The following is a 26695-nucleotide window of genomic DNA, read 5'->3' on the forward strand; positions in this document are numbered from 1 at the left end:
AGCAGAGGGCTGTTCCACACAACTGCCTAGTGCCAGAGCTGGAGGGGGCCCTTGGAGGCCACCCAGGCCACAGAAACTGGCACCCAGAGACAGCAGGGTTTACCCGAGACACACGGTCCGCTGGTTTAGCCTTCTGCAAAGCAAGAGCCCAGCTCTGGCAAAGCTCACTGACTTAGATGAGGTAGAAGCAAGGGGACCTGTGTTCTGGCCTCTGCCTCGTCCCCCTTACCCCTGCGGTGAATTCCACACTGTTTCCTTGCACAAAGTGACTGGGGACCCACGGCCCCTCTCAACAGCTGGGGAAGACACTCTTTTCCCTCACATGGTTACAGACTATACCACAGAGCACTTACTTCTTGCCGGGCTCTGTTCCGCTCACACACGCACACCGACCCCTTCCATGCCCCGGGAGGTAAGCCACTATTCCCACTGCTCGGTGGAAGAACCGAAGACAGATTAATTTGCCCAAGTTCACAGGGCTCGGAAGAGCCAGCGCGGGGACTGGGACCTGGGGGACCTGGCTCCGGTGTCTATGCCCCTGACCACTGTACTATAGTGTCCTTTGGTGGGGGCCGGGTCCAGGGTTTCGGGTGTGGGTTCCCTTGGTGCCTGCTCTGAGCTCCCCTGGCCCCGCTGCTCCCTTACTACTCATCCACCCCACTGCACCCCCTTTAGCCAGTGGGAGACCAAAATCTAGGGAGGCTGGGTGGTTTACAGATGTCAGGTCCGATGGTGCTTGTGAGAGCGACCACTTCAGGGGGCCCAAACCAGCATCGTCAGCACCCAGCTTCTTTCAAATTTCTGCCATTCAGACTGTTTTGCTAATATTTTCTTCATATGCACTTGCTTTCCCCTTCTCACTTGTCCTTAGCACCAGTTTCCCTGAAATCACAAGTATATGTGATGATGGCGTTTTTTCCCCTAATGCTCATTAAAATAATTACATAACTACTAGAATGAAAAGTATTCTTCGGCGCACCCCTACAATCGCCCTGCTCATGTGAACCACCCTTCGGGCGACAATGGGCTGGGTGTCCTCACTCCATCCGGAGATGCTCAGGCTCAGGAAGGAGGCCTGCTGTTGGAGGTGACCCAGCAAGTAGCAGCAGAGCCAGGGTGGGACCAGGGCTCTGGACTCCCAGCCTGGAGTCTTGCCCTCCGTGTCCGCCCGGATGCAGTCATCAGAGCAGCCGGGGCAGTCAGGGTCGGCCTGTCTCTGGCCTTGACTCAGTGCTTCGGGAGCAGAGAGGTCACTGGCCAAGGGAGCCACCAAATAATCACCCCAGAGAGTTCTGAGGAGAACTTCAAGAGTGGGGTTAGCTGAGGGGCCAGGGCTTCCTGGAGCCCTGGGGGCCCCATCACGCTAAGTGGGAGTTCCCTGTTGAATCTACAAACTTGACCCCATGGGCAGGTTATGCTGTACTAGTAATGACAATGAAGTAAGAAGAGGCAATACCAGGTGCTTATTTACGTGCAAGGCTCGCTGTAAGTGTTTTATACACATTAACAAGTTATTCCTCACGGTAACCCAAGGAAGGATGTAATTACCCCCATCTCACAGTGAGGAAACAAAGGCATGCAAGGCTTTAAAACGTGCTCAGTCGCCTCACCAGCGGGTGGCGGAGTCGGCACCTGCACCCAGGTTACTGGCTGAGTTCGTGCTCTTAACTGCCCGCTTGCTTATGTGGAGGCCAGATCTTAGGGGGCGAGTTGGGTCCAGCCCCTCAGAATGGCGGCCACCTCCTGAGGAGCGCTTACCGCGGGCGAGGCCCAGGGCCGTGGCGTCATTGCAGATGACAGGACTGGCTCAGAGGGGAGAGAGGGCGGCCAAAGCAGCCAGTAGCATTCCGGCTTCTAGGCCTGCACTCTGACCACCCCACCTGATGGCTCCCCGGAGCCCGGCTGAGACACCCGCGCCTGGAAAGCCAACGCTCAGGAAATGGTAGGGAAGCAAAGGTCCAGGCATCCCCCTTGGAGTTCTTCAACCACTTCAAGCTCTGCTTCGGCCTCAGACCCCCAGGGTGGGTGGGGCCGGTGGTGGGAGCTTCTGCCAGTGCCTCCCGCCCAAAATGCAGAGCCTCGCAGGGGGCTCAGGATGAGCTGTGTCCCTGGCCCCTGCAGCCCGTACCCCGCTACGTGAGCCCGTCGGTGGAGGGCCCCGCAATTCCTCCCAACCAACGGCCCCACCCGGCAACTCCACCAGTTTGTTTTGGAGCTAAAGGCCCAAGGGACATGCAGATCGTGGCCTCAAGCCTTAGGAGATGGGGGAGCCCTTTATGGTTCTGAGGGAGGGAAGCAGCATGATTCTGAGAGAAAGGACGGTGTGAACTGGGGAGTGGCAGTGGGGGTAGAGGAAGGGGACAGATTCCTGAACTACAGTTGACCCTTGTGCAATGTGGGGGTTACCGGCACTGACCCCCTGCATGGTTGAAAATCTGCATATAACTTTTGACTCCCCCAAAACTTAGCTGCTAATCGCCTACCTTTGACTGGAAGCCTTACTAGTAACATAAACAGTCGATAACACATACTTGGTACGTTAAATGTATTATATACTATATTCTTATCTGTAAAGATGGAGAAAGTATTAAGAAAATAGTAAGGAAAATACATTTACAGTAGGTACCATGCTGTAAAAAACCCACATATAGGTGGACCCAACAGCAGTTCAAACGGTTTGAGAGTCAATGTACTTGAAGGTCAAGTGAGTGGGACTCTGTGAGTGACTGGGCGTTGAGCGCCACAGAAAAAGGGAAGAATCAAGATCTGAATGATCTCTAGGTCTCTGGTCTGAACAAGTTTGTGGATGGGGCTACAACTGATTCAGATAACTAGTCTAAAAGCCAATTAAAGAGGAGCTTAGTCTTGGACATGCCCCTTTGGCAGGCTTGACGCACCCGTTGGAGGGTCCAGCAGAGAGTCAGGTAGATGCGCCTGGAGCTCAAGCCTCAGGTCTGGGCTAAACAGATTCTAGAGTCAATACCAGAGAATCACAAAGGAGAACAGACTTTAAGAGAGAGCACCCCGCCATGAAATATTACATTGAGTCACGTAAGCTGGGACTGGAAGCCTGAGAAATAGCAAATATTTAGGGAGAAGTGAAGGGATGGTCAGAAGGGGCAAGGAGGACCAAAGAGGCAAGGTCCCAGAAGCCAAGTGAGAAATTCATGAAGGAAGAAGGATCATGGTATCAAACACAGTAGAGAGGGGCAGAAAGAGAAGAACCAAGGACATCCTCTGGGTCTGGCAACTAGTCATCAATGACCTGCCTCCAGAGGGCTCAGGGTGAAGGACCGAAAGGGAATGTGGAGGGCGCGGAGACAGACAGTAGACTCCATGGTAGTCAGAGGTGGATGTGGAGCCCATGGAAGTTTCTTTGTAGAGCAGGAGACCCACACCTGTTAATAGGTTGAGAAGGACCAGGAAATCAGGTGAGGTTGGAGAGCTGACAGAGGCCCCAGGAAGAAGGGGATGGGTGTGTTGGCTTTGAACAGGAGGGACATACTATCCTCAAGACCACAGCAAAGGAGGCCAAGATAAGTATGCAGAAAAACTTTCAAGGGGGAGTGAGGAAGTTGAGAGATCACACCTACTGGTCTTGATTTTCTTGAAGTAGCAAGGTTAAGCTCTTCTGGGGTATGGAGAAGGGGAAATACAGGAAGGTGACCTAGTGACCTCCAGAAGGAGTGGGTCATGAGAAAGGACTCCCGCCGAAGGACTAATGCTGGCCCTCCAAAGGTAGAGAGGAGGTGGGGGGTGGAAACCACATACTTCTAGTCTCTCAAAAGCAGGGCAGAGCTGCAGGGAGGAGCAGTCAGGCTGGGCTATGGATCCACGGCTGGGGTTTTGCTGGTGAGGAGTATGGTAGGGTCATGGAAACAAGAGTACAGGCGAGATGGAGTGGGTCTGAGGGAGGGATGGAGGAGAATCCACCAGGAAGCGTGCTGGCCTCTCCGTGTCCATTCCCTGCGTGTCACCTCCCTTGGAGCCACACGAGGATGGGTGCTAGCCTCAAAGCATGGCGACCAATTCTAAGGCTCTAGTCCCCAGGGCCAAACCCGCCCAGTGTCTTCCAGGTAGGTCCGATCCATTATAGGTTCGACGGAGACATAGGATTTCCGAGTACAACACTAACATTCATGTCGCACTGCATGAGATGGGATAGGGTGTCACTTCTGGTCTTTCCTGTCCCAACGGAAGGGATCCTAACCTCTGTTCTGGGTTACCAGCAAACTCTTCTTTGCTGGGCTCCTCGTTCTCCCATCATCCACAGAAAGAGGAGGCCCGCTCTGCACAAGTTGTCTAAAAATCAAGTTCATGCGTGTGAAGTGAAGTGTATTTAGGCATTTGGCTACCAGGAATTCTTATAGAAAGTGAACATTCTCATTTTTCATATTAATTTATCTTCAAATATTTATTCATGGTGACAGCTGCTTGCTTCCTATCGAATCCTTAAAACCACCAAGGACTGGCTGGGTCCACCACAGGACTGAACCAAAACTCAGACACATGCAGAACTCGGGGTCTCCCTTGGCGGTGCCATTTAGCAGGGACCCGGCAGCGTCAGACACCCACTTCTGGACGGGTTATCCTCCACAGGTTAACATACCCATCTGCCCACTTTTGAAAAGACCCACTTTTGTCTGCCTCTGGAAACCGCGCTGCCCCCGCTCTGTAAGCATCACAACGCCCCCCCATTGGGCTTCTGGAGCAGCGGGTGGCCCCAGCAGGCGCTGGTCTCCGCCAGGCACATGAAGAGGGTGGAAACGGAACCAGGGCTGGCTCCTCTGCCTGGCGTCCCAACCGGGGCATATGGAGCTCCTGTCAGCTCCCCCCATAAACCTTCACGCTCGCTCAGCCTATCTGCTCAGGATCCCACAGTCATTCTGGCCCTTCTCGGCTATGTCCCTTGCTTACTTCCAAGGCCATCTCCCAAGTGTCTGCTCTTCCCAGAAGCCCCATCTGCATGTCACCCCCTCCCATCCCCTTTAGTACTTGTACTAGACTTTAAACTTGGGCAAATCTTGACAAACTAAAATCCCCACCTCACATTGTTCCCCCGGTACCCCCCTCACCAAGAACCCAGCACAGGGCTCCACACACGGAGCTTCTCCATACCCGTCTGCTCGCACAACCTAAGGGCAGAAACTTCGGGTACACCCGCCTGGTCCCTCAAGGTGCACAGTTTCTGCTGGCATCTTAGACGCAGCCCGTGTGGCACCTGCCGGGAGGGCCGGGGGTGGGGGCCCTGATGGTGCGCACGCTTGCTGCTCGCGGGCAGTTCTGCTTTCCTGGCTGCCCTGCTCCTCTGAAGAGCCGTGGGCTTTCATTAGGGAAGATGTATGGATTTTGAGGGGAGCCCTTTTTACTGGGCCTGTAAGACAGTGACAGCAGGCACTGTTCAGAGTTTAAGGGGGAATCTCCCACAATTGTGAGATACAAGTCAGCTCTCAGGGCAGCTCCCCAGGGTCAGTGGAGAGAACTTGGGAGGAGCGGTCCCCACCCGACAAGCAAGCGGGAATCCTGGTGAGCCCCGGGCCTCTGCAGGAGCCCACTGTGGGCCCTGCCACTGTCCCCAGGACTGTCTAGGCTCTGCTTCTCTGCCCAGACCTAGTAAGGACCAGGTTCTCTGTCCCCTCTCCGGGACACAGCATGTTATCAGATGACCTGCGAAACACTCCCAGCTCTCTAGATCTCTTGAAATCCAGAAAGTGAGAGAAATAAGACAATTTAATGATGGCTTCCTTGGTTTACAGACAACGGAAGGACAAACGTTTCTCTCCATGCACTGGTACAATGAAATTCAGAGAGGAGTGGCAGTGCCAGGACGGGAGCCGTGGTGTTCAGAGCCACTGCTCCGCCTCCTGGTCGCATGCTCCCACTGACTGTCCGGCTCAACAACCACAGACCCGGCCCGGCCTCCTGGGTGGGGAGTGAGGGGCCAGGGGCCACAGGAGCAAGGTGCAGCGGCACTGCCGTGCATTGGTGGAACAGCGTGTGTGTGGGGGGTGGGGACAAGTGTCTGGGTGTGCCCTGAAGACAGTGCAGCTCAGTGGCGTCAGCTGTCCCATCAGAGCCGTCCTGAGGGCTGGAACCAGGCTGAGCTGGGGCTGAGGTATCGGGGTCGGGAGGAAGGTGGCCAGAAGACCCACGGCGGAGACGGAGCACATGGTGACTGCTTTCCTCCCGCACACTGAGCTCTTGAGGACCCAGCTCCATCGGGCAAAGGGTAAGGACATTCCCAAGATTTGGAGCTGGAGGAGTAGCAGTGGGGCAAGTAAGGAGGTACAGACTGCTCCAATCCTGAGGCCACCTGACACGTCGCTGCTCCGTTAGGGCCTGCCACCCCCGTCCCCTCAGGCCCAGGTGCTGGAGCCAGCAAAGCCAAGATCAGGGACCCCAGCACTCTTCCCAGATTCAACCAGCTGACTGTACCTTTTCTAAAGAGAGGGAGGAGAAGGCAAAAGGCCACGGGCTTCTAAAGCGAAATCCCGGGAAGGGCAGCACCAAGGGGTGGGGAAGGGAACTCTGGCTCCGTCCAGCGCAGGAAGCTGGCCGTGGCCTCTGGCCTTGGCCCAAGCTCAGCGGCCCACCTAGCTGAGCATCTTGTGCCGATCGAAGACTGTCTTCCGCTGCTCCTGCACCTGCAGCTTCCACCGCTGCTGTGCGCCTTCCACGCGCTCCAGGACGGTGTTTGCGCGAGGGCCCCCCAGGGAGGCAGTGGCAGCCGCCGCAGAACGGGCATCCTGCAGCGGGAAGAAAAAGGACAGAAGAGTCAGCTCTGTGAGCCAGGGCAGGTCTCGGAAGCCTGACTCGGAAAAAATGTCTTTAGAGCAATCCCAGAGGCTGAGCCCCCCCAGACTGGGAGGCTGGACCTTCTCGCCAGCTGCGTGCTACTGGAGGGCCTTGCCCCACACACCAGGCCAGTGGCAGGCTCGGCGTCTGGAGAATGTGCAGGGCAGGCCCTGGGAAACAGGGGTGCTCTGGGAGTATGATCTGGGGCTCCAGTTACCACACGGCTGTAGTTCAAGCTGGGTCCCCGGCTGCACCCCACTGGCTCTGACCCTCAGGAGGAACACTGACTGTTGGGACTCGGGACCTCATTGGGTCAGCGCAGAAGCCTGATGCCCTTTGTGGCTCCAGGAAATGCACCAGTGTGCCCCAGCGAGGGCAGCAGGCTGCAGAACTCCCCCATCCTGCCAGCCACGGCCCAGGGACAGCTGGGAGGCCAAGGGGCTTGGGCCCAGCTGCCTGGGCAGGGAGCACATGCGTGCCAGTGGGGAAGACGGGCCCACCGAGGAGTATGCATGGGACCTGTTCCACCAGTGGCTGGGACACCCAGCTCACTGCCCCTGACTTTCACCCAGCTAAAAGAAGGGATGTCACTCAGGGAGTCGGACAGGGTTGGAACTCAACCCCAGCACTCCCATTCCAGAGCCTGCCCTGGCCCCTCTCCTCTGAGAGGGGTTAGGGTGGCTCAGCTCCTTCTCTGTGTGCCCTGCTGAGCCCCTTCTCCTCTGCTCTCGGAACCTCTCGCGTTGTAAAAAGCAGCAGCTCCCCTAATTACCACCTCGCTGCCTCTGAAGCTCCAGAGCCCGTGCATTTCCTGCAGGACCCCAACCTGATCTTTGGGGGGAATTAGAGCCGAGGGCCAGGCCCACACCCCCGTGGGGATTTCCTCCCTCGCTCTCCCTGCCTCTCATCTCCTGCCACACATCTCTTAAGGGATTAGCACACCTCTCTAAGCCCAGAGCCGCCCAGTAAATGCAACTCTGCTTCTGATGCCGCGCGCTGGCACAGCTTCTGTCGGCCTGCAGCTGCCAGGCTGGGGAGCACTGGGGGGGAGGTAGGCAGAGGTAGGGAAGGCAGAGAGAGCTGGCACTTGCAGAGGTGGCCAGCTAGGGGTGAGGCTGGGAGATAGTTCACTGTTGCCGTAGAGCTCTGAGTCACTGTCTCGTGAGGGACACTGCCTCCCTGGGGGCCCAGGTCCAGGGCCCAGAGGAAGGTTTCCTGGGCCCCGCAGAGCTGAGGAGCCCAGCGACACCAAGCACGCAGGTGCCCACAGCGTCAGGCAGGGGGCGCACTGAGCCCAGAGTCGGGACTCCTGGGTTCTGGGGCTCGGCTCCCAGGGGCCAACTTCTCCCAGCCTCAGATCCCACCCTACTCCAGCCCCCCTGGGGGCCCATCTCAGAAGGATAGCCTTAGCCAACTGGCGGCTTTGGGTCCCTGGACAAGTGACTGTTTCTCCAAGCTTCAATTTAATATAGCCAGTCTTTCCAGACTTTTCTGACTGCACTGTCCGCAGGCGCGACACGCACCCTATGACCCCGTGGGTGTGCACACACATACGCACACAGGATAGAGAAGTTTTGTGAGACAATTAGTATGAGGCATTCTGATATGAGGCTCTCCTTTGTTTTTAAAAAAACACTGGTTATGACTCACAACTGATCTCATGACCTAACGGCTTGCGACCCGTACTTTGAAAAACATGGTTTAGGATGAGAAGATGGGTACAAGATTAAATAAAATCATATACACCAAGTTCTCAGGATACTGGCCATCGCGGAGCAGGAGCTCAAGAAAAGGTTTTGTTTTCTTCCTCCCTGCACTTCAGCTCAGGGGCTAACCTGTGGAATCCAACCAACCCGGCTCTGAATCTTGGTCTCACAGCTGCTGGAACAGGACCCCGGGCGAGCTAGCTCATTCTCAGAGCTGTTTCCCTGTCGGTGGGATGGGGACAGCTGGGGCTGCCTCTCCAGCAGGCCCTGCAAGGAGAGCGTCTCGCGGCGCCCGGCACACAGCACGCGCTCAGTTCCCAGCAGCAGCTCCTCCCGCCACACGCCAGCTCTGGGGTCTCCGAGGTGGGAGGAAGGGGAAGATGCTGGCAGACCACTGCCCGATGGAGCAACCTTTGAAGAAGGACTACGGCCCTGCACCACTTGTCGATCCCGTCCCTTCCTGGTTCGGATGCACCAGCTGGGAGCTACGAGGGGTCAAGGACAAGCCTCTGGGTGCCCGGGGAGGGGAGGTGGGCACTGCAGTCCCCCTGGGGAAGCTGTGGGCCCACCGGGACCTGGCTGTCCTGGCCTCGGGGGCCCGAGGGGCTTCTCTCCCTCCCCACCTCTCATCCTGTCCCTCCGGGTCCCACGAGCAGCCCCAGGGTGTGAGCCCGGGAGGCAGGCCGGGAGGAATGGGCCTGCTCCAGCCCAGCTCCTCCTTGTAGGCTCTGCAGCTCAAGAGAACGTCTTGAGGAGGGGAAGGCAGGGGAAGCCAAGAGCAGAGCATTAGGGAACACGCTGAAACTCACCGCATGACCACAGCGTCATTTGTTTCCCCTTCATGTAAAGTCCTAACAAACACTCCTAAGTGGGGGAAAGCTGCTGCTGAGAGGCTCCGTGTTTCCATTGCTAATAGTCTGATTAAAAGGTATTAAAGCTTCCACGTCTGTTCTAGAGAAGCCCAGAGCGGGGCCTCATCTGTGCCTGCTCTGCTGCAGAACGGCAGCTGGAGGCCGGAGAGAAATCACACCTCGTCGAGCCCCTTCCCTCTGAGGCGGGGGCTCCGGGCAACACAGGGCAGCAGGAGGGCCGTTCGGAGGGGAGGAAGGCACCTGGGTCCTGACAGGGTGTCAAGGGGTGCCCAAAGGGACCAGAATAGCATGGTGAGGACAAGTGTCACTGTGTGCCAGGGGCTCTGTTACGTACTTGACGTGGATTACGCCAGGCGAGGGGGGACTGGGTGGCACTACTCCCGTCTGCAGACAAGGAAGCTGAGGCCACGGGAGAGCAGTCCCCTCGCTGCCCCAGTCACATGGCCCTGTGGCAGCTGAGTGGGAGCTGGAACCCATGTCTGTGTTCTCTCGCCCCAGCACTCTGCTGGCTGCTTCTTTGGCTGGTGGCTCCTAGGAGGGAGCCAACATGCAAAAACAAAGAAGCAAGCCAGTATCTTTCCACGAGGGCAGAGTAAGCACAAAGCGCTGGTTAAAGGCCCCGGGGATCGGGGACCCTCCTCTCTGGGCCTGGGAGGCCCCAAATCCTAGTGTGCACAGGCCAGAGTTGACGAACACCATCAACACGGCCCGGAGGACAGCTGGCCTTCCCATGCAGGAGCACTGCCTCCGAGTCAGCACCCAGCACCGGGCTGCGGACAAGGGCACGGAGGGAAAGAACCACCACTTAGAGGCGCCCCCACCGCTCCCCAGTCCCGGGAGGGGGCAGGACAGGCAGCGCCGTCACTCACCCGCTCACACAGCTCGGAATGGCCCGGGCACAAAGCCCTCTTGAAAGGGGACTACATGGCCTCCCTCAGTTTTCCAAGTTTAATCCAAATCCTTCCTGCTGCAGCCAAATCCCACTGTTTCTCTGCTGCAGAGCTCTGACTCCCACACCTGCCAGCCATCCTCCTAGGACAGCCCACAATGCCATGTCCCCACGCAGACATCCTGCTTGCTGACTCGGCGACCACAGATAAAACCCGTGTGGGCACAGCATCCTGGCCCCTGCTCTGGCTGAAGCACATACCCCCGGCCTCAATGCCCCCGCAGCCCCCCGGGTCCACAAGGCAGCCCCTCACCTCCCAGCCTTTGCTCAAGCTGCGCCAGGCCTCCCCTCCAGTAACCACCGCGCTGCTGATGTGTTCGGACCCCACCGAATCTCTCATTCTTAAGGACGAACAAACACCTGTCAAGCTGGCAGACACATCCTCACGGTGAGGCGCGGTGAGAACAACTACAGCCAATCCACATGGGGAAAGGCACACTCAGAGATTACGCGCCACGGCCAGTAACGGCAGAGTCGGAGTCAGACCCAGAGCTGTGGTTCTAAAGCCCTGCTCCTGACAACGGTGCTGGGAGCCTCCCACTGGACGCTCTAGAAATGGCTACTGAATCACACATACTTCTGTCTGTCCCCAGAGAACTGTCCCCATCAGTGTCTCCTTCAGGGTTCTCTGCCAGCCTCCCAGGGAGAGGGCCCTCGGCACACAGTGCTGCCCGACCACTCCTGGACAGGAAGGAAGGCCGTCCCGGAAGCCCTGAGCCTTCTAGTCACCCCGGCTCCGTCATGACCCCAGGTTACCACCACCATTCTTTGGGTTCTCCACACATCCCTCTCACCCCGGCAGTGGGGGGGCAGAACCGTACCCAGCCCTGAGAGCTGAGAGCTCTGAGGACCCCTGAGAGCTCAAGGGGCCCACGCTGCAAGTAGCAGACACACTGAGAGCCTCATGGAAAACCTTACTTCTCGCTCTTCAAAGAGGGCCAAACCTGTACATCTAAAAAGCTCTGTTTGCCGTTTCTGTCCCAGCAAACACGCTTGCTTCCTCCTTTCAAAGGGTGTCTGAGCCTGGGGATTAAGCCTAATGCTGCGGGAATCCCAGGGGAGGCAGCGCTCAGCAATCAGGGCCCACTGAGGCCTGCCAGCACTTTCAAAGGGAACACGACAGGCTTTCATCTCCCTCCTCGGCGCTGGGGCTGGGGCTGCGGGGGAGGCCTCCCTTCCTCTTCCAGACCTCTTGCCCCAGGGCAGGAGAGCTCTTGGCTACAGGATTTGGGGGAATGGAGCCAAGGGCCCCCAAACCTGGGAAGTGGTCCAATCCCCAGATCTCATGTCTGATTGGATCCCAGATTTGGGGTAGGGGGTGGGGCAGGGGCAAGGGAGCCTGGACAGTTTCCTCCTCAAGGTCACTGAGTTACACTACACGGGCCTGGGCAAACTTCCAAAGAACCTGAGAGGTCCCATTCCAACTTTCTTCTTTTTGGAGTGAACGCTAGATCCCTTACACCCCAGGGCAGACCCCATCCTTCTCGCTTCCTTCTTAAGGGAAACACTGTCCAGACCACTAATACCCCAAAGACACAGCTTCAGCCCTGGCTCTACCGCTGTTTGGCCAGGTGGCCTTGGGACCTGCTCTCCTTGCCCCCCAGCCCACCCCACTGCCCCATGTGCACCGAGACAGGTGGGTCAGCAGAGTTCCCCCCCGACCATCCAAGGTTAGGGCCACTGGGTCTCTGCAGAGATGAGATCTATTAATCCTAGTGTCCCCAGAGCAGCTGAGCTGTCACTCTCCCTATGCCCCCTCTGAGCTGGCTTGGAAGACCCCCCTGCCAGGAAGCCTTCCCTCCCAGACTAACCAGAAGAGAAGAAATCCCCAGTCCCTGTCTAATAAAGAGCCTCCCAAGCCCCTCACTTTCTCCCCAATGGCCACGGCTGGAATCCTGATCTTGCCCGTCGCGTCCCGGCTCATTCACTTGGCTTGGGCTCTGTCTTGGGGCCTTCAACCCCCCAGGGCACACCTGAGCTCCATAAACCCACATAGTGGAGTTGAGGGGCCAGCGGGAAGAGGAGAAGCCCCATGCATGGGAGAAAAATGGATCTGCTGAACCCCCGGGAGGGATGACCTAGGGATGCCCATGGTGGGGGCCCTGCACGGAATCATGACGTGAGGGGATGGAGAGCTGGGCCAAGTGCTGGGGGGGAACGCTTGCTAAGGGTGCTGAGCTGGCAGGCAGACCCCACTCACAGCTGCCCCGAGGGGTTCCCTTAATCACCTCCAGGTACTGGGGAGCTGTGCTCTGCCCCGCCCACCGCTATTTGTGCAGAGATGGCTGTGCCTCAGGTCAGGGGCATCAGAACTCAACACCTTTTATTTCCTTCTAGAACATCAGGGTAGCAGGTGAGGGGGTGTCATCGCCCCCCACTCCCAGGGCGGGAGTCTCCCCCACAGTGGGTAGCATGGGCTTGCCAGCTTCGGCTTGAGCTGCCTATGGTGCCCCCACCACCCCTGCAGGCCCTGAGGATATGAGGCCCGAGAGCACTTCCTGGTAGGACAATCCTCCTTACTCAGCCAAAGTCTGCACCCAGGGAATGGACACCCTTGGATTGGGGATCTACTCTCAGAACCGGATGGCCACATCCAACCCTTCCTCTCCCCTGAGTGCCCCCTCACACAAACAGAGGCAGCTCTGGCTTAAGCCTCAGAGTTTCCTGGGGGAGAGGGGCCAGGGCCCAGACCCAGAGACGGCAGGCTGCCCTCCCCTCTGGCACCACATCCAGGACGGCAGGAGACACAACAAGGCCATGCCCAAGAGCCATGCATTCCAGAACAATCGCAGCATGGGCTGTGTAATCACGGGCCGCATCTCTCAATTACTCCCCCGGCCAGGACTGCAATTACCACCTTACCCCTAATCGCTGAGTGTTATTAGCGAAGCTCCTCCCCATCAGAGCTGCTATTACCACACGTTAATAACCAGGTAGGCACGCAAGGTTTCCTCTTGAACACAGACCACCCAACTGCCAGCGCCAACCCCCCAGGCCCCAGCTCCAAGGGGTGAGGCCCATCCTCCCTGCTCCCGCTCTGGCCAAACTCGCATCAGCAGGTGACTGGGGGCAGGCCAGGAACAGTCCGGCCACACACCCAGGACGAGCAACAGAGCCCATGGGACGGCCCGGCCTCTCTCCTCGCCAGCCGCGTTCTCCTGCTTGTGCCGGCCCAGACCCACGACACCCAGTGGCTGCACACGGAGATCTGAGCCCAGGACCCTCTCAGTGGGAGACCCGACCTTCCCCATATCCAATCCCGTGCTTGACATGTCTAAACTGTGAGTTCAGCTGATGCCTGGTGGTTTCCAGTGACCCCAAACACTCGCCCACCCAACCCATCATCAACTGTGTCACTAAGTGGCACTAAGCTAACTGTGTCACTAAGAAGGAGTCACTAAGACTCTTGTTAAATCTCCCTCTTAGCTCCCAACTGTGGGTCCTTGTACCCTTGGCTGTATTGAGGTAAGACTAAGCTCTCTCCCACCAAGTCGGAAGGCTGCTATCATGAACCTCCTGGAGTTTGGTTTGGTTTTTTTTCAAGCTAAACATGCCTCAGTTGCTTCAACTTATTCTCCCAGGACGTGGCTGAGATGCATCACCCTATCAGCCCCGCTGTACGTGTGCAGGTTCGCGCACTCCATCCCTCAGCCTGGAGACACACAGCATCTTCTCGCAGCAGGCAGGCACTACGGTCGGTGCTGACAGATTGCTCGGTGCTTTCCCCAACTGCCCAGAGCCCGTCCTCAGGGCAGCGGGACAGTGAGGCCTGCCCTGCCTCTGGGTACCTCCGCTCTGAGGCCACTGTGGGGGCTGTGTGGTCCCACAAGGGGACAGCTCCGGGCACACAGGGTGAGGACGCGGCACACAGCCCGCTCATCGCACCCCTGCCAGGCCAGCTGCGCACGCACACCGCCTCTCGCTCCCAACAAGAGCCATTCACCACCGCCCCCCTCCCTGGTCCCACCGAGGGCCTCCTCTGCAGGGCACCTGTAACCCCTCAACCTGGGGACAGATGGAGGAGGGTGACAGTGGCTGCTAGCCGGGCCTGGCCTGACCCCCAGCAACCCTGACCTGAGGCATTTGCAGGTGGCCTAGATAGAGTCAATCGGTCCCCACCTTCTTTATCTAATCGCACTGAACTCCTCAGCCTGACATTCGAGACCAGTAATAATCTGGTCTAATCTGGCCGGCTCTGTTGGCCACTACTCCTACATGCCTACCTTAGCCTCGAAATGCTCCAGATTCCTCAAGCACCTTAGCACCACTGTCGACCTTACTCCTTATTGGCCCTTAAAGTCCGGCTTTTCCCTTAAGGCACCCAGGCTGCACTCTGCCTCAAGCAGGCGCTCAACAGACGTCCACGGAGTCCCTACAGAACAAACCTGCCCTCTCCATGTCTACCGACTCAACACCAGTGTCTGAGCACCCAGGATATGGTTGTCTACGCGTGACTGGCCCAGCTCGGTCTGTCTCCCCTCAGCCTGGAAAGGCAGCATGACAGGGACAGAGGGCTCCCCCCACGTATCCATGGAGGCTGATGCCAGACATCAGCAACACTGCAGGACCATGTCCTGCTTCATCCGTTCCCTGCTGAGGAAAACTCTGGAGTCTGGGTGACGTGTAGGATACTGAACAGGAGAAGAGCCAACTGGAGCATGGTGGGGGTGAGGGCCACAGATCCCCGCATGGGCCTCCACGATGCTACTGTGGTTCTGCCCTGGGGACCTGCAGGCTTGGAGCCCAGGACTCCCTTGTGTGTGGGCAGAGGGACTGGCAGGGCCCCAGCACCCAGAAACCCGGTTACCTCATTCTCTTCCTCATTATGCAGCTGCTCAGTGTACGCATCCGGCTTCCGAATGAGAGGGTCCACCAGCATCAGGAAGGCCATGTAGAGCAAGAGGGCCCCCACCACTGACAGGTAGATGACAATGATGACCTAAGGGAGAGAGCCAGCTTGCCCTGTGAACCAACGCCCTGGGCCAGGGTGGCCACACGCATTCAGGGACAGTGGCTGTCTCGAGTGCCACACTGGGGAAGGTCCTGGAGGCTGTGGGCTTGGAGGCAAAGAAAGAAGGGATGGGGTGCCCTATTTCACATATTTATCAGCTCTGCCCTAAACTGAGAGGATCCCACAAGAACAGCGGACATAAAAATAGATCATGAAGGAAGGCATCTGGATCCTGACACCCCAAGATGCTCCTGGGATGGGGAGTGCAGAAATGGGGCCTACATGGCTATCTCTAAGGAAGGGGGGAAAGCAAAGGGACACAAAGTAAGAACAGGAAAGTACCCGCTGGGGGAGAGGCCTGAGACCAAGCCCCAGGGCATGGGGGCTCACTCCCCACTGCCAGGAGCAGGATGGGGTGGGGAGCTCCAGTCCTGAGAGGACACACCCATGGGCAGAGGGGGACAGGCTGGCAAGAAGGTGTGCCCTAAAGGCTGGAGGTCCTGGATGGAGGTGACAGGCAGTAGCAGAGTGGCAAACCTCTTCCATACGTGGAGTCCCACAAGCTGGAGTAACTTCCATTTCACAGAAAAGACAGAGTCAGTGAGGCGAATTCAGTGCTTCCCAGTGTGGTGCTCTGGGCACTTAAGACAGAACTCTCCAAGACATTCAGCGCCACAGCCCCTACAGTGGCATCACGAATACACCTGTTACTGAGACCAAAGAAGCACCTTTGCTCGTATCCAAGTGTCCATTGAGCGGCCAGTACTCGCCTGAGAACCAGGAGCCTAGGTCCCAAGGTCAGCAAATGGTAGAGGTTTTTAAACCTGAACTCAGATTTACTAACTCTGGCTCATATGCTTTCTCTACTTCCACAACACCTGGCCATCACTGGCTTGTGACTTCAGCCTTGGCCCCAAAGGGACTGTGATGAGCGATAAAAGGAAGAGAAAAACCCTGGGACTTTCAGGTCAAAGCTCAGCTCAAAGGTCAAGGTCAACTGCACCAGCTTCCTGACTGGGGCTTCCGTGTTCACACCTCTTTAAATAGGGCGAGGTCAGACCTCTTGCCAGTACCCTGAGAAGGGCAAGGGGAAGGGAGTCTCTAGCAGGCTGAAGCTAGGGGATGGTGGGGGCTCGTAGGGAGGAGGACTGGAGGGAAACCTGGGGGATCAGGAGGTGTGTCTGCTGAGGTCCCTGTATTGGGAAGTCCCTTTCTGCCAAACAGGGAGAGGCGACACTTGGCTCAGCATTCAGTCTCAGCCATCTGGTCCCCAGAGGGTGGGCCCTGGAGCATGTTCAGAGCAGGAGAAAGACGCCCCAGGAGGGACTGGCTCAGGAGGGAAGATAAAAAGAGTTGAGTCTGCACAGCTTGATGAGGTGAAGACTGAGAGGTGGGGGACAGGCAGGTGCTTCCCATTAGAAAGGCAAGAACACAGAGGACCGCAAGACAAGGAAGGAGCTGCCAGCTCCCTGGTCTGGGCAGGACAATAGCAGGGAGCATCACCTCCCTTCCTGAGCCTCAGAAGGAGAAACCTGAGGGATTAGGCAGTGCCTTAAACTCCTCAATTCCCTTCTGGATGCTATTTTTAAACTCTCCATAGAACCAGCAGAAGTAAATTGAAAACCTGGCCAGGAAGAGCTCAAGTTATCAGTACGTGGCACCTGGCTCAGGAGTTAGAACCCAGACTAGGAGACCCCGGGGGAGGCTCTGGGTGGATGAGCTTCTGCTAGCACTTTCCATGGTCCCGTGGAGCCCGCCCAGAGGCAGAGGAAAGGACAAGCTCCCCACCCTCACTCGCTACTGTGGTCATGTCTACTGCTTCTCTCCCAAATTCACCCAACAGCCTGAAAGAACGAGGTTCGGGGCCGAAGCCCTTCCTGCCCAGGTCCCACCATGTGGACACCTTGCCCTGGTGCACAGCTCTCGGGGAGCTTTTCGGGAGACTGAGGCCATTCTGGAAGCTCAGTTAGATGGGGTGTTCTGGGAGGGCGGCCTTACTGCTCTTTTAGCGGCATCTGGCATGTTGCCCGGAACATAAAGGCACCGAAAGAGGCTTACTGAATGAATTGAAGAGAGAAGGGGGAAATCAGAAAGAACAGGAGGAAAAAACTGACATGAAGCGCCGCTCCCAGGTTCCCAGCCCCCCATGTAACAGGAGCCACTGGACAGATGTCTGAGGACAGAGCTGACTCCAAGCAGGTGTGGGAAGCAGGCCCCTGTGTCTGTGACAAGCCAGTCCAGAAGCCAGACCCACAGCCAACTGGAACGTTCCAGGATACAGGAAAAGACTGAGGGTGCCGGGCAGCTAGGGAGTGGGACGGCCCGTGCCCCGAGCCCTGGGCTACCTTGATGGTGGTGGTGCTCCGCTCCTCGTACTTGCACTCACACAGCAGGCAGTAGGCCTCCACGTCATGGCCGGGCACCGGCATGGGCTCCACCACGTGCAGGCAGTTGCTGGAAAGAGACAGACGGGGTGGTGGAAGCAGGGCCACCAGCAGCCGGCAGCCCGGGAGGGGAGGGGAGGCCCAGGTGAAAACCCCCTTCCCAACCCTGTTCCCAACCCACCAGCCCACCCGAACCAGCTCTCAGAAGTGCACTTACATGCGGACCTGCCGCCCTCAGCTGCCTTTGTGTCCCATGCTGTGCTCTGCCCACTCCACGTGGGCTCACCCAGTCCCAAGATCTCCAAGTCAGAGCTGGGGAGGCCTCGAGTGGAGTCAGAGACTGGAATCCCTACTCAGGACCACCCCCTGGCACCCTTCCGTCCAGCTGCCCACCAGGCACCACAGAGACGGCCCACAGGGGCCTCATACTCCCCAGCCACCCTTCCATCGCTCCGGCCCAGCTCCCGGGGCTATGTCCCCAATGGCACAGAGTACCCCGACCATCCACTCCGCTGACCAAGCCCAAACTGGCAACCACCTCTGACACTCCGTTCTCCCTCACCTATGAATCCACCAAATGCCCGTGATTTTACCTCCTTAAAAATTCCTAAGACCCACCTTCTCTATTGGCTCCCACTGTCCTGTCTTAGCTCAAGGTCTCATCGTTCTGTCCTCGGACCAATGCCCCAGACTCCCCACCGCCTTCACGCCTCTCATCTGGCCCTGCGCCTGTATCACCTTCTTCACCCGGCAGCTGAGCGGTGTGAGCAAACGAAACTCCCGTCACGTCACCCCCGCTTAAAGTCTAAATCTGGTCAAGGCCTCCACAGGGCCTCCAGGCTGAGGCCAACTGAACTGCTCCCCCTGGGGCGCCCACGGCTCCATCTCCTCCCTCCCTACCATCCCTGCCACTCCTCACCCCACACCCCCTCCTCCAGCTCTGCTGATCTGGACTCTTCTCTGAATGAGCCATGTTCCTCTCCTTGACATGTCTCCTGCCTCCTGCCGGAATCCGTGGCTTTGCCACCTCCCCTTCCCACGCTCTGAATCCCTATACGTCCCGTCCTTCAAGATCCAGCCGAGATCTGACCTCTCCCCACAGCGGCCAGCTCCCCATGCTCATCCTGTCACAGCACTGACCGAACTGTGCTGTCATCCCACCCTTATTTGTACGGTCTCCCTGGGGAGATGCTAAGTTCCTTGAGGCCAGAGGCCTCAGCACCCAGCGCAGGGCTGGCAGAGCAGGGCTCGGGGAGGAGGCCCAGTGAGCAAGCTACTGCCAAGGGTGTTCTGAGGGCACGGCCACTTAGCCCACCTTTACCGAACAGTGCTCCCAACCAAGGTAAGCCCCACATTTAGAAAGAGGGAAGTGAGCTCAGGAAGGCAAAGTGGCATTGCCACCACAATGAGGTCAGGACCCAAATCCCGATCCTCGGCTCATCCTTCCATGTGACACTCTGTCTCAGGGGGCCTGTGTCTGTGCTCAGCTCTTTAGTTGGGCCTCTCGATCGGTCCCGGCCTTCTTCAGATCAGTGGGTTTCAACAGGTACGGTTCAAGACCACAGTAAGCAAATGACCTCAAGAATGCACCTTGACCATTACCACTGGCGCGAGTCAACCACACTCTCAGAGGTTCGCAGAGGCAAACCAGGCATCACACTGCAAAGGACAGACAGGTCTGGGGCTCTGCGCCTATGTCCTCCTCTCCGGGTTGCAGGGGTTGCACCAGATGACCTTTAGGGCCCTTCCAGCTCTGACAGGAATCCTGCAAGGGTCAGTGGGGAGAACCTGGAGATGGTTCCATTAAGGGTAGTAGGTGGAAACTGAGGCTGGGCAGGATTCTAGGCCCCAGCGACAACACTGGCAACACCCCTGTAGTTGGTGGTGGCCGGGGGCCTTGACCTGTGGTCAGCAGGTCGAATGTACAGCCAGGTGACTACAGTTAACAGCACCGCATAATAGGTCCTTCAGGTCTCTGCAAACAACCATGCCTGTTCTGAGCTATCCCAGGGTCCTTCCAGACTCAGGCTGGGTTGCTGGCAGAAGCATCAAAGACAAGTGATGTGAAGATCAGGTGTGGAAATAAAAATGAGATGTCCTCTAAAAGCCTCTGTTCCCCTTAAAAGTCCAGTATGTAGCACCCATGATTTCCTCTAAACCCCTGATGATTCCAGTTCCACCTCTGGATAACAACTTTAACACATCACTCCCTGCTGCGTGAGTGGGTCTCCTATGTAACTAACTGCAGCATTTCTAGACCCTGCAGGCTGCCCCTCTGGGAGGAGCTGATGGACAAGGCCAGGTTCATGTACAGCACTGATGATCACTGCTGGGACCTTCTGTTCTCCAGGAAGTCCCTGTAAGCCTTCTGAGGACCAGATGCCTCCCTTTCTGAGCCACACGGGGTTCTGGTCTGGAAGGCCACTCCACTGCTGCAGTGCACTCCCCAAGGGCAAGCCAGGTGGGGTGGCAGCGGCAGCTGGGAGGAGTGAACCCAGGTTCTTCAAACTGGAATCCTGTTATAGAAATAGGCTGTAAAAGGGTTCGGGGAACAGTAAATGGAAAGCTGAAATCTTTCTGCTGTCTCTGGCCTCTTGCAAGTCGGTAAAACCCTACACATGATCTTGCTCTCTAAGGATTTCATTTACCTTCCGGGGGATCAGTGGTACCGAAAGACTTCAAGGACTGGTCAGAGGACATTAAGGACAAGGTCTACAGAGAAAGATAAACTGGGTTTAATTCTCTGCTCCGCCACGTCTTCTGTGATGGCAAGAAATTTACTTATACTCACTGGGTCCCCATTTCCTCCTTTACAAACGGAGGCTGAACTCATCAATGCCTTTCAGGCTGTGTTCCCTCAGGTACCGCAGGAGCCACTGGGCAAGAAGGCGGTGGACGGAGGGGCTGAGGGACCGGTCTCTCTCAGTGCCAGGTCTGATTTTGTTTCACATATTATGTTTCCAATGCAGATTGTCTCTAGAAAGGTTTGATCTCTATAAGTCAGAAAGACACTGAACTAACCTACTTGGTTCCTTCCCACTCTGGGATGCCTCTGCCACGTCTCTCCTGGGCAGACCCACCAACAGAGCATCACTGTTAGGGTTTCTGCCCTCCTGCAGGGGTGGTTATAAACTCCCAGCACTAGACAGTAGAACACCAGCAACGCGGGAACGTAAATGAGGTCACCTGTGAAGCCCACAGCTCAGACAGTTCTGGCTTCGCTCTCCACAACACAGGGTGCAAGTATTCTCCCAGCCATGGACCCAAGTGAAGCAGAGCAGTGACAGTGGCAGAGACCTGAAGACTGGTCTCTTCTGGCCCATGCCAGGGGGCTGGAAGACCACAGGTCAAGCCCTACCCCACCGCTACAGGGATGTCACCAATGTTGTCACTGGGTCCTAGAATCCTGCCCAGGCTCAGTTTCTACCTACTATCCTTAATGGAACTGTCTCCAAGTTCTCAATTGAAGATTGTTCTTTGGGGGAATCCCCTGATTCTGACTTGTAAGGATTAGAAAATAAACTCTAGCCTGAGAGATCTGGACAGCACTCCCTTCTCTCGGGCATCCAAGCCTGGGTTTACAGGCCATACTATCCCCCGGGGCCAGAGACAGGGCTACTAAAATCTGCTGTTGCCTCTGGGAGGCAGCCTTACTATCTGCTGTGGGGCTCAGACAGTCTCTCAATTTATTTACTCGTGTCATTTGAGCTATAACTGCAACATACAAGGAGGTCACAGGGTCTCCTTCCAAGACTTCACGTCTTAGGGCTTTGTGAATCCATCAGGACAGGCAAACAAGACGCAAACAGTCTGCTGTGCGAGCAGCTCCAGTTTTCTGGGGCTGGGCTGTCTTATGATGAGTATCTGTGTGACCTCTAACAAGGCCTGATAATATATATTAATATTAGCTAACATTTATACAGCACTTACTATGTGCCAGACATTGTCCTAAGTGCTCTAATGACACAGGCATGTACAAGCGCGCGAGTGCGCGCACGCGCACACACACACACACACACACACTCTCTCAGTACTCAAAATACTGCCATCCATCTTACAGATGAGGAAACTGAGGTACACTGGACATCAAGAAGTCACCTGTCACACGATGAACAAGGGGCCAACCTGGATTTGAAGCCAGGCAGGCCAGATCCCGAGTCCACACGTCTAGCCAGTCTGCCTCTCGGAAAATCACTGACTATCTCAGAATTGGAGAAGTTCCAATTTCCCAAAGGCTGTGCTGAACCAACCCCATAACCACCTAAGGAACTTTAAGAAAATGTTACTCCTGCTCCCTGATATTTCCTGAATTCAAATCGTAGGGGGAGGGGATTGAATGTACAGCAGGGAAACCATAATTAACACCATATCATATACTTGAAACTGAAAAGAGCAGATCTTAAATGTTCTCACCACACATGCGCGTGCACACATGCACACATGCACGCAGTAATTATTGGAGGTGACAGAGGTAATCACTAACCTTACCGTAGTAACATTTCACCATACGTATGTCCATCAGACCATCAAGTTGTACACCTTAAACTTACAGTGCTATGTCTAATGGATCTCAATAAACCTGAGAAGAAAGAAAACAACGAAACCCCCAATCTTGGGGGCAGGTGGTGCTGGGAATCTGTATCTCCTCAAAGCCCACCTGATATTAACGCACAACCAAGCAGGGAACCTGACTGGGACGCCCCCTCTCTGTGATGTGAATCCCTTCCACAGTGCCCTTAGCAAAGAATCACCCCATCTGTGCTCAGATCCCTCCAAGGATGGGGCTTCCCAGCTCTTAAAATAGCCTGGATTAGAAACACTTTCTCACCTCACACTTAAATCTGTTTCCCTGAAGCTACCCCTGAAGCTGTTTCTACTGGCTCCAATTCTACACTAAAAAACCACATTGAACAGAACTGATGCCCACTGCCATGCGCCCCACTTCCCAGAGCATGCCAACACCGCTCCTGGTCTTTGTCAGCCACCAGATGTCTCCAAGCCCTTTCTTCTTCAAGCCTCCCTTAAGCCACTCCTTCTAGGATATGGTGCTGAAACTTCCTTTCCCCAAGCTGGTCTCCTTTCTCTGAAAGAATCTGAGCTTCTTTTTCTCCATTTTAAAGAGAAGCATCCAGAAATGAATTCAGGACTCCAGAAGTATAACTGAAATTTCCTCTCTGAGTTTTAGTCTCTGCAATTATAAAAAGGAAACACTACCTATCCCAGTCTATCCCATCTACCTTACAAGGCATTAATGACACTGGTACAGAATAACACACGTAACAGAGCTTTGCAAAAGTACACCAAAGGTCCTATGCATGTGGGCATGCTATTTACCTCGCCCAATTTCTGTTACCATTTTGCATTACTAAGAAACACCCAAGTCAAAGCAAAATAACAAAATCCACTTCTCTGATCAGGAACCCCTCAGCTAGAATTCAAGACAACTGGGTCCTGTTCCCAACTGGCTGTGTGACCATGGACAAAACAGTCCATTGTATGCTCTCGTGGGAATGAAGGAGCAAGCTTATCCTCCAGGGATCCAAGAATCCCACTAAACACTTGTAACTTCAACTAGTGGTAGCAACCATGAGCCCATCTGTATGGAGCCTTACCAGTCCTTCTGTGACACATTCTGGTTGTAAATGTGCCCACTGATGTTTCTGTATGGCGGACAGATGCATTTGCAACGGATGTCTTCAGAGCTCTGGAAGAGAAAGTGCATGGTAGGCAGGTAGGCAGGGTCCCTGGCTTCTGGTTCTAGCAAGACTTTCAACTTTGAGTTCCCTGTTCCATATGTAAATGCTCTTGACCTCTCCCATCTCCAAGTTCAGAAAGGAAGGACTTCTGCAAAAAGGATGCTAGTATCATAGGACCCTCAAGACAGAAACTGTCCAGGTGGCAAATGAGACTCACAGAAAGCTGCCTAGGGATGCCATTCCCTAGCAGGGTGCTTGAGAGCAGGGGATGTGCGTGTGGCAAGGGAAGTGACAGCCCTCTACACCGGGCCCCACACCTGCTGTGTGCATCTTGGTCCAGCAAAGGTGAGCCCCTTCCCAACCACCATCCCATCTCCAACTACGGAGCTTGGGACTGGGGGGAGGTAAAGGTCAGGGGTACACAAAAAGTGGATCATTTCCATGGGAATACCCAAGCAACCCCTTAGAAAATTCCTCCTCTCTGAAATGGGTATAAGACACCACCAAAATACTTTCATTCCAATCAGGAATTCCCCCAGAGGGGCTGGAAGCAAACCCTCAGACTCAACCTTACTTAAAACCTTGGTTACCTTCAGAATTTTAAATTCCACAGAGCTACCCAAGGCCAGTTCCGGGTCATTTACCCCTAAAGAATGGAAATTTCTCAGGAGTCCCAGCACTTAGGTTGGTCACCCTCCCTGTAACAGAAACTCCCAGCTGTGTAGGACTTCACATTGAAGGAGCATTTCCACAAACTATATTACTTGGCTCTCCTTAAGTAGACCAGTAGACATTATAACCACCCCGATTTTATCCAGGGGCAAAGGAAGGTGTGGGGAACTTAGGTAACTCCTCCAAACACAAATTCCTTCGCTGGGATCCCACCTAGGTTTGGTCTGATCCAGAACCCTTGCTCTGGGCTCCACCCCTCTCCCCTCACTCCACCCTTACAAAGGCCTGCGGTCTGGCACCCGCGAGAACACTCCCGAACCTATGGTCCTCTGATGACTGAGGGACAGAGCCAGAGCAGCAGCCCCCTCTGGGGGCGGGGGGGGGGGGGGAAGGCCCTGTCCTCAGGCACGGTGGTCGCGCAGGAGGTGCTGCTGGCTCACCTCCCTCACCTTGTTGGCTTGCGCTGGGGGCAACAGCAAGCACCCGACCACGGCCACCAAACATAGGAGCTTCATGCTGATCGGGCTTGGGAGGCCAGCCAGACCGGACACCTGCATAAGAGACAGGAAGTCGGGAAGGGGAAGGCGGCCACACCATACCCGGCACTCTCGGCCCTTGAGCCCTCCCGCCGGGAGGTTGGAATGGAGTGAGGGGCTGGATTCAGCATTCCAGGGCCTCCTAAAACCCTGTGGCCAAATACTGCCTTTCCTCCCCAAGTCTCCGGTTCTCCATCGTCCACCTGGAGCGCCTGGGAAGAGGGGGCCTCCCAGGACCACGGCCGCCGGGGGCCTCGTGTTCCTAGGACCAGGCCCTGCTCTGACCCTCGCGGCGCGTTCCACCGCCCTCCGCCATCTCCGCCTCCGCCCGCCCGCTCGCCCAGCAGCTCCTCCCCACTCAAGGCCCGATGAAAACTTTCGGGGTACAGGCTGGGAGCCCTGATCCGACCGCCATAGCCAGTGCCCACCTAATCAAGGGTCTCGGGCCGGCCTGGGACCCCCCGCGTGCCCCCGGGACCCCCGTACCCCACCCCCCCACGCCCAGTCCGCTAACCTGCGAGCCCCGCCGCAGCCGCAGAAGATCCAGCTGGTCCCGCCCCTTCCCAGCCTCTATTGGCTGCCGAAGCGGCCTCTCAGCCCAACCTCGCTATCGCCAAGGTAACAAGGCCCACCTTCGCCTGGGCTTGGAGGCTCCCGCGCAAGGGAGAGGAAGGCATTTCTCAAACCCGACCAAACAAGAAAAGGGAGCGTCAATCTTCCAGACGGAAACAAGAAAGGGTCTTGCCTTTGTGAGGCCTGTAAAACCCCCACAGCAGTGCTCCGCCGCTTCTCGTATTACACAACTCGGGGGTCCGGAGAGGGGCTAAGTGTGTTTCATCGTGTTGTTTTATAAAGAGAAAGCACTTTATACACAATAAGCTAGTAACGACAACGATAACCTTAAAAACCCAGTAAAGGGCTTTGTCCTCGCTCCCAATTTGGAAATGTTAGTTAGGGATGCAGATCTTTGCTGCAGAGGACTTTAACTAGGCCCCACCTCTGCTCTCCCCTCACTTAGCGCCCAGAGAAGGAAACCAGGGGTGGCAATGAGGTGGTGCGCTGGGCCTGCTAGGAGCGGGTTCAGCTGCTGCTTACCTGGTCTCCCTGCCCCTGAATGCTATCTGGACCTGGAGGACTGGGGCGAGGTGTGCAAGGCTGGCATGGGGAGTGGGGAGTGGGAAGCTGGTGGGGAGGGAAGGAGGGAAGTCTGGGGTGCTGAGGGGCAGATGTGAACTTCTTGCCAGCCGTGAGGACAGAGGAGCCATCCGAGTCCAGGGTACCAGACGTGGAATGAGGCCACCCAGGCTTTGGCCCTGGTTTGGCCACTGAGCAGCTATGTGAGCCTGGAAAAGCCATCGCCCCTTTCTGGGCCTCAGTTCCCTTATCTGTAAAATCAATCAGTTGGATAGAAGGTCCCTTTCAGCTTTGAAATGTGGGGATTCCTGGGAGTGGCCCACACCGGCTGTTGGGGGTTAGAACCGGCATATGGGGTGGGTGCTGGCAGAATTAAACCCCTCTCAGCCACTGCGGACTGTGGTGGGCTCCTTGTGTGGAGGTAGTTGGGTTTATATTTGTTTCTCCTACTCATGTCTCATGCCTCTTTAATTCCTCACCACCTGGCAGACCACCGTACTCTTCATGGGCGTTCAGGAAAAGTGTGCTAAACAGAACTGAATAGAATTAAATTAAACCTCACTGGACAGCAGGCAGGAGTCACAATGGTGTGACAAAGTCATAGCTCAGTGAGCTCAATGACTAGGGCATGAATCCTGGTTCCCCGCACTCCTTCCTAGTTGTAAAGATGTGGGTGGTTTGCTTCTCCTCTAGGGGAGCTTCAGTTTCCACATCATAAAATGGGGCTAATATTACCTACCTTCCAGGGTCGTTATACGAGTATAATGAATCAATATTGGCAAAGCCCCAGGAACAGTGGCTAGCCCCAGGTGGGGGAGGGATCTATAAATGGAAATGAGAGCTCATTCTGGGGGTCAGAATGTCTGCTTTGGTGAATGGGCTGGGGCAAAGGCAGGGTGCCTGCCACATGGGAGCAGAAGGGACAGTTCAGGCCCTGGAAAAATACCCTCCTTCTCCCACTTCATCTGCTTTGTGGAGGTGAGGGTCTTCACGGGGACAA

The 26695-nt window shown here is 56.1% G+C and overlaps 1 protein-coding gene across 4 annotated transcripts; it reads right to left on the reverse strand.

The window, feature by feature from the left end:
- Positions 1 to 5712: 5712 nt before the first annotated feature.
- TMEM9 (transmembrane protein 9) lies at positions 5713 to 25193 on the reverse strand. Of its 4 annotated transcripts, none has more exons than XM_047705208.1 (6): positions 25076 to 25193; positions 24475 to 24576; positions 23270 to 23361; positions 17619 to 17727; positions 15130 to 15261; positions 5713 to 6746 (listed from the first exon to the last, which is right to left on the reverse strand). In XM_047705208.1, the coding sequence occupies exons 2-6, from the start codon at positions 24538 to 24540 to the stop codon at positions 6594 to 6596; spliced, it is 552 nt and encodes a 183-aa protein (XP_047561164.1). In that variant the 5' UTR covers positions 24541 to 24576; positions 25076 to 25193; the 3' UTR covers positions 5713 to 6593. The 4 variants fall into 4 exon arrangements, with proteins under 4 accessions (XP_047561164.1, XP_047561163.1, XP_047561165.1 ...); XM_047705207.1 differs by having other exon boundaries at positions 24466 to 24576; XM_047705209.1 differs by lacking the exon at positions 25076 to 25193 and adding an exon at positions 24990 to 25046.
- Between the last annotated feature and the right edge of the window lie 1502 nt (positions 25194 to 26695).

The sequence above is a fragment of the Lutra lutra genome, chromosome 15 (genome assembly GCF_902655055.1).
Source record: "Lutra lutra chromosome 15, mLutLut1.2, whole genome shotgun sequence".
Lineage (NCBI taxonomy): Eukaryota > Metazoa > Chordata > Mammalia > Carnivora > Mustelidae > Lutra > Lutra lutra.

Bases quoted from the DNA above. Each gene is read 5' to 3' on its own strand.
- TMEM9 (XM_047705207.1), bottom strand. From the start codon at position 24,540: ATGAAGCTCCTATGTTTGGTGGCCGTGGTCGGGTGCTTGCTGTTGCCC. The intron at 15,262-17,618 runs GTAGCCCAGGGC...TCTCTCCCTTAG, and splicing joins GGAGCACCACCACCATCAAG to GTCATCATTGTCATCTACCT. The intron at 6,747-15,129 runs GTAACCGGGTTT...TTCCCGCTGCAG, and splicing joins ATAATGAGGAAGAGAATGAG to GATGCCCGTTCTGCGGCGGC.